This window comes from Uloborus diversus, chromosome 1 (assembly GCF_026930045.1).
Source record: "Uloborus diversus isolate 005 chromosome 1, Udiv.v.3.1, whole genome shotgun sequence".
NCBI classification, from domain to species: domain Eukaryota; kingdom Metazoa; phylum Arthropoda; class Arachnida; order Araneae; family Uloboridae; genus Uloborus; species Uloborus diversus.
In genome coordinates, this window is record NC_072731.1 from 168,909,175 (window position 1) to 168,921,494 (window position 12,320).

General features: G+C 36.4%; 1 protein-coding gene across 1 annotated transcript in view; it reads right to left on the minus strand.

Annotated features, from left to right (window-relative positions):
• Positions 1–3,091: 3,091 nt before the first annotated feature.
• LOC129216998 (ankyrin repeat and fibronectin type-III domain-containing protein 1-like) overlaps positions 3,092–12,320 on the minus strand; it is a 168,590-nt gene continuing 159,361 nt past the window's right edge. The window contains exons 17-18 of the mRNA XM_054851228.1: positions 7,340–7,440; positions 3,092–6,565 (exon numbers count right to left, since the gene is read on the minus strand). Coding sequence (XP_054707203.1) covers positions 5,606–6,565; positions 7,340–7,440 — 1,061 coding nt within the window. The 3' untranslated portion in view covers positions 3,092–5,605. The remainder of the gene's footprint in view (positions 6,566–7,339; positions 7,441–12,320) is intronic.

Here is a 12,320-nt window from a genome sequence, read left to right on the forward strand (position 1 = left end):
AAGTTTGGAAAATGACCCTGGTGATTTATTTATGCATAACAAAGAACAGACGCATCAAATATGCACATTTGAAACGAAACAGATGTGCTTGTTACAAATAGGAACATAGAACAATTAGTATTTTTTAAATCTGTCGAGTCGCGATACAAGCGAACGTTTGGCTAGCATTTACCACTTTCTAGAAGTCAAATAAATGCATGGTTTTATCCAGCTTTCAGTTTCGGAGGGATCATATCCTCATATATATAATAGCAAATGATCGAGTAACCCGCGTGTTTCAACAATGAAACTTGCGCCACGGCATGATAATTTGATAATATGTTTTGGTAATGTTTAACATGCAGGGAAAGACTTTATTATGACAAGGCTGAATTCGATCCGGCACCGGCAACTTAACAGTTTTACTGTTAGACTGTGTCATTTCAGGGGAATAAAGAAAAGAAAAAATGGTCAACAATGAACGCTACCTACTGGAGCTTTGGGTTACTCCACTGGAGTTAGGGTTACAATTTGAAGTATCAAAATATCACCAAACAGGCATCGGCTTCGTTCAAATGTAGAAGCAATTTTCACCCGTCATACCTTGACGGGTGATTTTCTAGTTAGCAAATAATATTCATGAACTTATAGAAGTAGATTCATATTGACCAGAAGGAATATTTAAAAAATAAACAAATAAATAAATAAAACATTTTAAAATAAATTCATGAAAACTTTGTTATGAAACATCGAATGAATGTGTGTGTGGGGGAGGGGCATTCAATTTACCGGGCCCCTTCAAAAGATTTTTCTGTATCCGCCCCTACCCCATGCTACTGAGCGTTTATTCTAGAAAGAATTACGCATGAATGTGACAGGTTGAGGGGGGGGGGGGGCGAACTAAACCACATGAACTAAAGTATTGTTGGCCCACCTCATCTCCAAAAATTTGCAATATGGCCCATGAGTAAAAAAGGTTGAAAACCCCCGCTCTAAACCATATCCCGACATTCTTCTCCTTATTTATCCAGACATATATTAAAACAAAAAGCGAATGTATTTGAATTAAATAACAAATTAAAATCAAAGCCTAATCATTTATTTCCCTTACCTTTTTGATGAAGGAAAGAACAACGTTTCATACTGAGTGGTGGCGAGAAAAAAAAAAAAAATTCTGTCAACGGAAACGCCTTTCGTTCTTAAACTCTTATACTCTAAACTGCCCATTTTGTTTATAAGCCCTCAAGTTCCCGCTAAAAATCATCACACCGCGAGTGAATCACTGATTAGTCTGGAATTTACACCACTGAGTCTGCTCGAGGTAGAATGATGACTGGATGGCGACAACGATTAGCACCCCTTAACCCTCAGGGGATGACATGTTTTTGTACCCAGTCGGGCGATTTTAAACGAGTAGGAAAAAAAGAGAAAAACTGCTTTTGGTTGACCGCTGGAAAATGCCCGATGTCTGTTGCTCAAGAGGAAAAAAAAAAGAAAGGTTTGAAATCGGTTTAACAAAAATGAGGAGTGGAATCATTGTTGAATTTTCCATTGTCGCCCAGTAGTTTGATTTTGCATCTTCTAGGCGACAGAATTTTTTCACTACGCGACATTAGTGTCGCGTACTACCTATGTTAAAAAATGCTGTTGTTTACATCATCCCAGTACCAAAGTTTAGAATTTTGAACATGACTTTTGTCCACCTAGCTTGTACTAATCGAAACACTGTGTGTCGTCCTGAGTCCAGTAGCCAGGTAGGTCTCAGTTTGTTTCTGGGTGCTGTGTGTATTATGTCTTCCCTGGTTAAAATGGGACATTCTTGTTGGTGAATGTTAGGTAACATGTCAGACGAAAGAAATGCAAATGATCAATAATTTGAACTCAGAATAAACGGCGTTGCAGATCCTTGACAGGGTTCGTACTCAATTTCAGAAATTAAATGAAGGAGTTTTGAAGGAGTAAAATGAGGATTTGAAGGAGTAAATACTAATGGGCTGTCCTTAAATGTTGTCGCATTTTTTTTCAACATCTTTGACCCCCTACCCTCTTTGTCACAAAGTGTCACATTTCATCTTACTCCTCCTCTTGTCACATGTCATTTTTATAAACATACTGTTATAATAGCTGTGTGACGTCATTTTTTGTCACCCTCTCTCTTCCCCTTGTCACAATTTCGTGAATCAGTCTCCCCTCAAGGCATGTCATCACTTGTAGATGACACATTTTACAATATTATAACTGCCATTTGCTACACAATTATGTGTTTAACACAATCACTTAATATAATACATCTGCTTATGTATCTTTAAGTAATAATTAGAGAAACCGACTTTTGCAGCTGAGAGTGTGGTGGAAGGAAATGCAATAATCATAAAACTTGAAAAATAGTCAAGCCCCATTTAAGCATGATTTACTTCAATTATGAAATGTCTTAGTAATGTAATAATATTTTTACCCCTTCATCATCCTTATACCTTCCTTTGTGACAAAGTTAAGTTGTTGATCAAAGAATGTATTTTAAATTACTGCCATAGAGGAAGACTATGTAGTCTTCATCTAAAAAAGAAAGAGGTCAAACCAAAATGAAGGAGTTTAAAGGGCCCTTCAAAAAATGTCCCAAATGAAGGAGTATTGGAGGAGTTTTTAAGGAGCGTACGAACCCTGCTTGAGAGTCGGCAGACTATTCCTTCGAGGATCAAGAACCCCCCCAAAATTTTTAAAGAAAACAAATCTTAAATTTCAGCTAATGATGGTTTGTACCGTATTTTCTGGTGATATAATATTTTAAAGCATTTCTTGGGTGCGATCTAATGTCGGTTTTTCTTGCAGACTATTTTTGATCTGAGTTGCAGATGGCTGAACAAATTCTGCTCCAGGCAATTAGAAGTATAAGCAGATTTGTTTTACGTTTGATTTTTGATGTTGATTAATCTTAAACTTATTGAACTAATGCATTTTTTCTGAAGTTGCTACAGTAGTTTCATCATGCACATGATTTTCTATCGTGCAGTTTAAGTAAAGAATCATAGAAAGCAAAACAATTTATAAAAAGAGAAACATATTTTAAATAATTTTATTAAGCAATCTCACAAATATTTTCATGAAATATATTTTCAATTTCAAGCTGTACATATTTTTGATTCATAGCAAAATACAATAAATGGAGGGTTTTAATTTATAATTTCTTTTCATAAAATTTATCAATTTGTTCACATTCTAAAAATCTAATATTTCGAAATATTGCAGTTTTAAATATTACTAAACTTCATTAGAAAATCTTATGTTTCAAATCTAATTCATCTCTTTAGGAAATTTTATGAAATATCTTAATAAAATGTTTTGATTTTTTTCAGCTTGAAAGTCTTGTATAAAGATTAGCGTGACTATGGGACAATTTCCTATTTCTGACAGCTGAAAATAAAACTAGCTTTGATTAACTTAATATAAAATAAATTATGAACAAATATACACTTCGGACATTAATGACCAAAAAAGGAAAATATTACAAATGAAACAAATGTACATAAAAGTAATAATACACTCAATGTGCCGTTACAAACTAGTGAACATACGACGCTCTAAGTGAAAAGGAAATGAAAAGCACAATGTGTACACATTGATTTATAAGTAATTCTAATAGTGTTCTGAAAAATTTGGCATCAGTATCACTTTTGCTTGCTAATTCCTCTATTTACATTCCAGTTCATCTCACTAAACATGTTCAAGCAGACTTTATTTTAACCAGTTAGCCGATTATCTGAACTATTTTTTTGTTCAAATCTAATTTAACTATTTGATCGTTTCCTCGAATCAATAGCGTTGAATGGAATAGTGTTGCAGTATTGATTGCACGAAACGCAAAAATAATTTCGGAAACTTTTGTGTTAGAGTTTGGTTTTGACAGTGATTTTTAACGTCAAATTTACTATTTATAAAAGGCTTTGGTTTATTTTGGTACCTGCCTACTACAAAAAGAATCTGCTGTTGGTTCAATTTAAAATGTACTTGTATTAACTTATTTCAATGATTCATGTCTAGAAAAAAGAGGTGCAGAATCGCTTATGTACAAACTACTTAAAAGAATGACATTACAGTCTCTTAAGTATTCAGAGGTATAATTGAGAATGCTTAATTGTGCTGAAAATTAACATTAGATGAACTTTAAAAATGCACAGATAAGAAGAAGCTCATTTGGCAATTTTAGCGTACTTATGACGTTTCCAAGCTTCATTGAACATAAAAATAAATGCACCCTTAATATGACATACTAAATGCAACTATTTACAGTCTTTAAACCTCTGAAGGGTTGATATGCAAAAATGTTTCAAGTCAACCTCGGTTGAAAAATAAATAAGTATCAAAATGTTAGCTGCTGTTTTTGATTTATTGTTCAATTAAGATTAAGTCAATTGTACTTCTGATGACGAATGAAACTAAACAGCTTCAGATTTATATAAAGGGCTATCATGTAAGCTTAGCTAATATGATAATCCTCTTGAGAAAATAGAAACAAGACTCATTTAATCTTCTTCAAGTACCCATTTCTAACTCTGGCATAAAATGAAAAGACTCAGCTGTAATTCTATTAATAACTACTGCCCAGCTATGCGCAAGCATCCAAAATGCCCCATCGTTGCAAAACATCTTTGCAGCTTTTTTTTTTTTTTTGTCAGAACAAACATTTTGTTTCATGCATACCTTTACTTTTGAAATTGTCAAGTACAAAAACTGGATTCGGGTGTAAATTTTAGTTTCTTTTTTTATAAATAGTTACTGTTGCAGATAGTGCTTTCTTTCTTTTTTCTTTTTTTTTTTAACCAAAGCAAGGTAGATCTTAAACGTACAATTTCACTTTGAGTGCAAACTTGGACCCTAAAAATTGGTTTTGTAACTACTTTCAAAACGTTTCAATTCTTTTTAGAATGTTTCAGTAAGTAAATTTTCCTTACTTAGAAGCTTCAAAAACTCACTTCCGTGTTGACTTTTGCTGTAAAGGCACTTAATCCGTAACCTCGAGTTAATTATGTATAAAAGTTGATTTTTCGCTATTTTAATTCCATTTCAGTCCTTATTTTTGGCTATGGTTTTTAAAAGATTCGAAGAAATTGTAGCTTTATGCACATTTTTCCTAGGACGGTCTTATTATACTTCTAATAACTGATTACCATTTCAAAATTATACATGATTTTGGCTTGATGAGAGAGAGAGAGAGTAATCCCCAAAGAGCAGGCATTTAAAAAAAACTTGTATGGTGAAGAAGGAACAAACTTTGACAATATGAAAGAAATTACGGAAACAAAAGAAGTTTATTTGTTGCAAATACTTGAAAATGATATAACTGAATTATTTTTTTAGTTGTAAAAAAATTTTAGCCTGCATAATTTAGAAATGAGTTAAGAATAAATAGTTAATATCTATTATCTTCAACATTTTAAATTCGGTATCCTAACACATAGTCTTACTCTAGATATTATCAGCTACTATTTGCCAACGTCAGATTAAAAATTGTAAGCGAAAAAATCATTAATATCTCTTACTTGTACTCGGCGGGCAATTGAAACAATTGAATTTTTGTAGTAAAAATAATCGAATAACCGGTTATTAAAATCTTTTTCTACTCTTCCCACTAATCAGCATTATGATTGAACAAGTTGTTCTTCCTGCGCACGAAAAGTTTTCCCTTAAGCCATGGACCTTGAAGTTTCATAGGTTGAAAGTCATCGCTGAGGCACCTTTCCCTTGCGCCAGCAGTCACAACAAGACAGAAATTGTGCAGCTGGCTGTTACCATATATAGGTCCACCTCTTCCTTTGAGTATCACTGCCATATTAAGCTGCTTCACAACCAGATCCACCACTTCGCGAGCAGTGGTACGTGGCGTCACGTGCAGCCTGATGCTCGTACCACTGGGGAGTCCCGTGTCGTACGCCGCGTACACTCGGATGATATCGGAACTGTGTGAATGCGAGGGAACCGGAGACGACGACTGCAAAGCTTCTTCAGAACCTTTCTCTTCTCCGTGACAGTGGCAGTCCTCGTCGTTAGAACAAGCGCTGTCTTTCGAGTAGATACTAAGCTTGTCGTCGTCCAGGGTAATGTCCGCCGAGGACAAGGACTTCAGACTGCCTGTGAATGAGCTGCGAATACTGTCTCTGTGGTGGTCTTTTCCAAAGTTCGTGTCTCCCAGTCTCTCTGCACTGTGGGCTTTGGAGCCGCTGAGGATACTGTCGACGTCGTTGCAGGAATCGGCGTAGCTCATCTGCAAGCGGGAAGTTGAGGAACATCGTCGTATCTGCCTTCGCTCCGTGTGAGCTAACCTCACCGAAAGACTGGTAGTGATGCGGCTGCCTTCTTTCACTTGCTTTTGCAGCAGGGGAGGCAAAGGCATGCTTGGGGAGTCCGGCGTGCTGGCATTTGTCCAGATGTCTTTCAAAGGCACACCATTAGATCCTTGCTTGTCTCGGGCGAAAGTGAGCACATCCATGATCCATCGAACAGCTCTCCAGACGTTGTCGACTTGGCCCTGAAATTCTTGCAACTGACTTAGCCGAGATTTAGCCTCCGACAGTTCGGACGATGAAAAGGCCTGAAACAAAACGATATACACATTTTTAATGATTAGTTCATGATAAATACCTTAATTGGTATTGGATACGCGACTGCACTTTAAACTTCTCACACACAAAAAGGAATTCCTCCAAAACTTCTAATTCACTTTTTAACGGTTGGAACTTCAGCGCGTTTTTCGAATGGAAAAAATGGAAACTAAACTCATGCATAAAAACACCCTTAATGTTCGTCATTTTTTGAAAATAAAATTGGAAATGCATGCAAAATCATCATTTTCTCACATTATCAACTGAACTGTCAACGGAGAAGAAATCATTTTCCTATCGCTCTAAGAACTGAATGAAATTTAAAATTTTAAGCACGAACATAAATATTTCAAATAAAGAGTGATGCAAACTTAGTGTAGTTAATATACTATAGAATGAAGATTCTGTTGTTGCAAATTCTTTATTTAGTGTTACTTAACTCTGATTCTACAGATTCATTTGTGAAATGCTTGTACGAGCTTAGAGATAAAAAGTAAAAGATATAGTTCCCCAATAGTCCTTCCAAGTCTCAGGTCCACGATTTTCTTCCTATGAATAAATTATCTTGAAATATTTTAGTTGCAAGAAATTTCGGTAATTATTTTGAAATCCTGTTCTATAATCAAGATACTACTGCAATATAAGAGAACAGCCAAATAAACGAGAGAGAAAATAAAGCTTTTCGTGTAACCATGCTCTAATAAATTTTCATAGTAGCGAATCAAAGAAAGAAGACATATAAACGAAAGTTGAAATATGGTTACCTCTCTATGAGCATGATGAGCAAGCATATTGTCCATTTCTAATATAGATGAAAGCCGAGAATATCGAGTTATGAAGCTGGACTGATAGGTTGTCATGTGTACTGAAAAGAAAAGGACGTCTTCAATTAATGTTCAAAATTTTTCACTTCATAGCATTAAAAATAACTATTCGATAAATCAGTATACACTGAAATACACACAGACAGACATGATAATCGACAGGTCGATTGCAGAATGATTTCCCGTTTGTCTGCCCACGGACGTAATATCGTACGGTCATCTTACTACATGGCGGCACTTGAAAAATTCGCACACTGAGGGTTGTTCAATATGATCTTTGGGGACGAAATATAGCCCAATATGACTTTCTCATGGTAAAGTATCAAACTCATTTCATTGAACTATATGTTTGGGTATATATGTCACCGTTAAAGTATGAAATCTGTTATTTTATAGAATACCTACACTGGTGTGCAAAAATTAAGGACGAAGTCGAAAAATTAGCATATCAGCTGAACGAAGAGGCAGAGCGGACAGAAAGACCAATCAGGAGATTAAGTAAGGTGATGTACGTAGCACATGCGCAGATATGCAAGCAGACGTAATGGAGGAGTGTCTGAGTAGTATAAAGCATGTTGTCGGTGTAAGATCAGTATTTCTGGCAAAGAGATTGCACGCCGTATAGCAGTTAAAATCACACCGAGTTGCTGCCTCAGCGAGAAATGGCGAATAATCAATCTGTTAGACGACATCTGGATGCTTTTACCCAAGGTCGAATCTTGGGAAGTTGGAGGAAGGCCGCAGTGTGACAAGTGTGGCTGCAGAGTTCGGAATTGCTCACAGCATCGTTTCACGACTTTGGAGATAATTTCAAACTACAGGAACAGCTATCCGGGGGTTCAGTAGTGGTCGTCCACGAGGAACCACACCCGCAGATGACCGGTATATTGTCTTACAGGCCAGAAGAAACAGGCGGCAGACAGCGGGAGAAATCGCTAGACACACGACACAGGCGACTGGACGACCGATATCGCGTTTTACCGTGGCCAGAAGACTGCACGGTGGTGGTCTGTTTGCACGACACCCTATACGGTGTGTACCTCTAACGCCAGCCCATCGGAGAAGGCGTTCTCTGTGGTGCCGGGAACACCGGAATTGGAGAGACAATGAATGGGGACGAGTATTCTTTACAGATGAGAGCAGATTCAGTCTGAGTAGCGATTTTCATCGCATACTTATCTGGGAAGAGCGGGGAAGCCGCAATCATCCCTCGAACATCATTGAAAGGGACAGGTATAGAGGTCGCGGTGTTCTCGTTTGGGGAGGCAGCATGCTTGGTAGTCGTAGAGACCTTCACATCTTCGACGCAGGTTCAGTCAACGGGACCCGTTATTGTAACGAGATTCTTCTTCCATATGTGCGTCTTTTTAGAGGCGCTGTGGATCCGCAGTTCCTTTTCATGGACGACAATGCACCATGTCATCGCACAGTAGCTGCCGAACAGCTCTTAGAGAGTGAGGATATTGAACGTATGGATTGGCCGGCACGATCTCCGGATCTCAATCCCATCGAGCATGTATGGGATTTTATAGGCAAACGCTTGGCAGCTCGTACCTTACCACCAGTAACGATTCGGGAGCTTCGATTGGCGCTGCAAGGCGAATGGGCAGCAATGCCTCAACAACTCATTGACACCCTCATTCTCAGCATGGGCAGACGCTGTGAAACCTGCCTAGCAGTCAGGGGAGATCATATCCCCTACTAAAGACTGGATGTTTCTTGCTGGTTACCCATCACAGGGATGCTTCGGCCTTCAGTCGCATTGCGCTCCATGCTACATTTTCAATAAAGCTTCTTTTTATCCCTCTGATTTCTCTTTTAGTAAGTGTTGCTTACATTACACATGACCTTACGGTATTAAATGTGTTGATTTGGAAAGCTTTTGAACAAAGTTTTATTGAAAAAACCGTCTCGTCCTTAATTTTTGCACACCAGTGTAGTTATTTCATAGAAAAACGATCTGCAGCCCGCTAAAGTGCAAAAAAATCAATATCATATATCTTGCACAAATAATACATTTACCTTCCACTCCTACTGCATTTATGAACTATTCCAGGCCATAGGGAGAGAACTTGTTTAGCGTGTTGGGGCCAGTTCTTTCCGACTAATTGATTGCTTGCACGTACATTGCTGGCTACTGTTTCCAAGTATTAGGTAATGAGATATATTTATTTGTTTAAGTTTTATAATTCAGTCATTTGTTATTACGTTAGTTTAGTTTGCTTACGTTAAAGTACAATAATTGTTTTTTATATTTTTACTTTACTCTTTGTCTCTCATTAGTTAATTTATAGAATACCTAGTTATTTGATAGAATAACTAGTTAAAGTGTCAAGTTAATAACATATTACGCTTTTTAATGGATACGATAAGTTATTTCATGGAATAACTAAGTATTCTATAAAATAACTGCGTTATATACTTTAACGGTAACATATATACTTTTTCTTTGTTCGTGCGCTCTTGTGCGTTTTTTATTAACACATACCAACTGCTCTCATACTGCTAAACCCAAGCTTAAAAAATATCCTTTCACTATCACACGGTGAAATTCGTGACATTACTAAACATATTAAGTCAATCTTAGTTGATGTATGATAATACGAGCTCGCTCATCAGTCGGTTTGTTTCCACTTTATTGATTAATATTTTTTGTAGAGGTTTCAATAAATATCTGCAAACATATTGTAAACCTTTCAAATGCGTGATTAAAGTTTTCCTATTTTGAACAGTTCAATAAATGTATAATTTTAACCCTTTGACTGCTAGCTATCCTAAATTGATACGCTTCGCGTGAGCTGCCGGCAGTAGAACCTCTATAGGAGCCTTAGCCAGCAGTAGCGATTGCTGTGGACACAATTATATTTCTTTGCTCAAAAACTGATTTTGTCGTCGTCATATTAACTTTAAACTGTTATTACAAAACAATATAATATACTGGCTGCGTTGCCTGGCGTTACACGGTCTACCTCGTAACTAAAAGTTGTCTCAAGTGACGCATGTTCAAAAATCAGGCTTAAATAAAAGAAAAAAAAAATAGTGTACAATTTCCCTTTAACGTGTAGAAAAGAACAATTTTATGACTCAAAATTCAAACTTAGACCTTGAATTTTTTTTAAATCCCAAAAATTTAGTCGTTGTTATTAATAGGCAAATATTCCGGTTCATAGATTTTCTGGTGAGAAAATCCCTCTATTTGAATTCTTGATCATCAAAGGATCTCTAACAAATTTTTCAAAGATCCGACGTAAACTGTGGATTTGTATAAGGAACATGCATACACACACACACACACCAACATACATCATTTTTTATTTATATAGATTATCCAGTTGCTATATTTTCGTCCACTCCAAAACAGATTCAAAAATTTATTTTCAAGCTATCTTTTTCCCCCCCAATAATAAAGTTTTATACGCCATAGTTAGATAGTTACTAATAATAATACATAACATACGAGATAAACAATAAGAAATCCGTATGGCCAAAGGCTTCATCGAGTACGCATTTGCGTCCATAGTCCACACCGATAGCTTCTTTTGAACGCACACATGCACTTGTAGGGTCATACTGAAGGTTTTCTCTGGACGCATATTTCTCTATGTCTTGATTAATATTTTCTTTTCATAAGATTTTCAACGTTGGTCGTACTTCAGGTATTAGTTGCTCATTCCAAAGCAATATAAATGCTATCTATGGCATACGATATTTTCTAGCATGCCAGCTTCTGTGGGGAGGAGGTGAGGGGATGTAGATTAGTATGTTATATTGCTTTACAGAAGGTCTGCGTCAGTCGATCTTTCTATTCCAGATGTGCTGACAAATATTGAATGGCTTAAAATTGCTGTGTGTGTGAGAGGGGGGGGGGATTCGTCATAAACAATCAAAAGTATTCCTTTACTAGGAAACCCGTGCGGAACTCCGCACTGTACTTCGAATCGTTTCATAAGGCATTTCGCTCTTTAAAAATTTCAAAGAAAAAATATTATGAAGAAAAACCGAAAAAAGGAAACGGAAAAATGTAAGCGCACAATAGAAGGCATGTAATTTGAAGACATCAGTAACAAAACCTCGTTAAATACAACGTTGTGATAATTTGATCATCGCTCCCCTTTTGGTTGTACGTATTTTCAATGCAAATATAAATATCATTAAAAGTGTGACTGAGTGACATGTGAAAAAACAGGTTGTGGCAAATACAGTCCTGCCCATGTGAGCATCTAACGGGAAAAAAAGAAACATTAAAGAGATATTTAGTGGCACGGATTCGAACTCGCGCCATTCTGATTAACAGTACGACGCTCCAACAAACCTAGCAACTGTGCCTTCCTTTTCGAATGCTACTCATTGAAGGCATGCGTAATGAACACAGTAGAAACGTTTTTCGCCGAAAAAAATATAATAAGATCATGCGTCTATGTTTTGTCTTTAGCCATCATGATACGATTTAAAATTATTCGTAAAACATGGAATTTGATTAAAGAATGAGGAAGATCTCACGTAGCTATTGAAACAAACATTCTAGAGAAGTAATAAATTCGGTTGAAAAAATAAGTGTTTTTGTTTTTGAACATTGAACAATTTCCCATAGCAGGCTGCTTTAACCGTTACGACTTAAATGCCCGCACTTGTTTTTCTTTTAATCGAACACTTAAAATTCAAAACCAAAACCAGTGGAACTGAGTCCGTTTTTAAGGTGTAATTTTTTGAACGTAGACAAAATGTTTTTTTTTTTCAGCCGAAAGCAGAGGAGTAGAAAATGATTTCTTACTAATGAAGTTGATAATAATTTTAATGTTTTATATCGTATTCGAATAAATAATTAAAGATTTACTAGTTGAAACTCGCAGTTTTAATTTGGCGTAGTATTTTTTCATTTGTACAAAAGTTCTAACACTGTTATTAGAAAAATCTACATTTC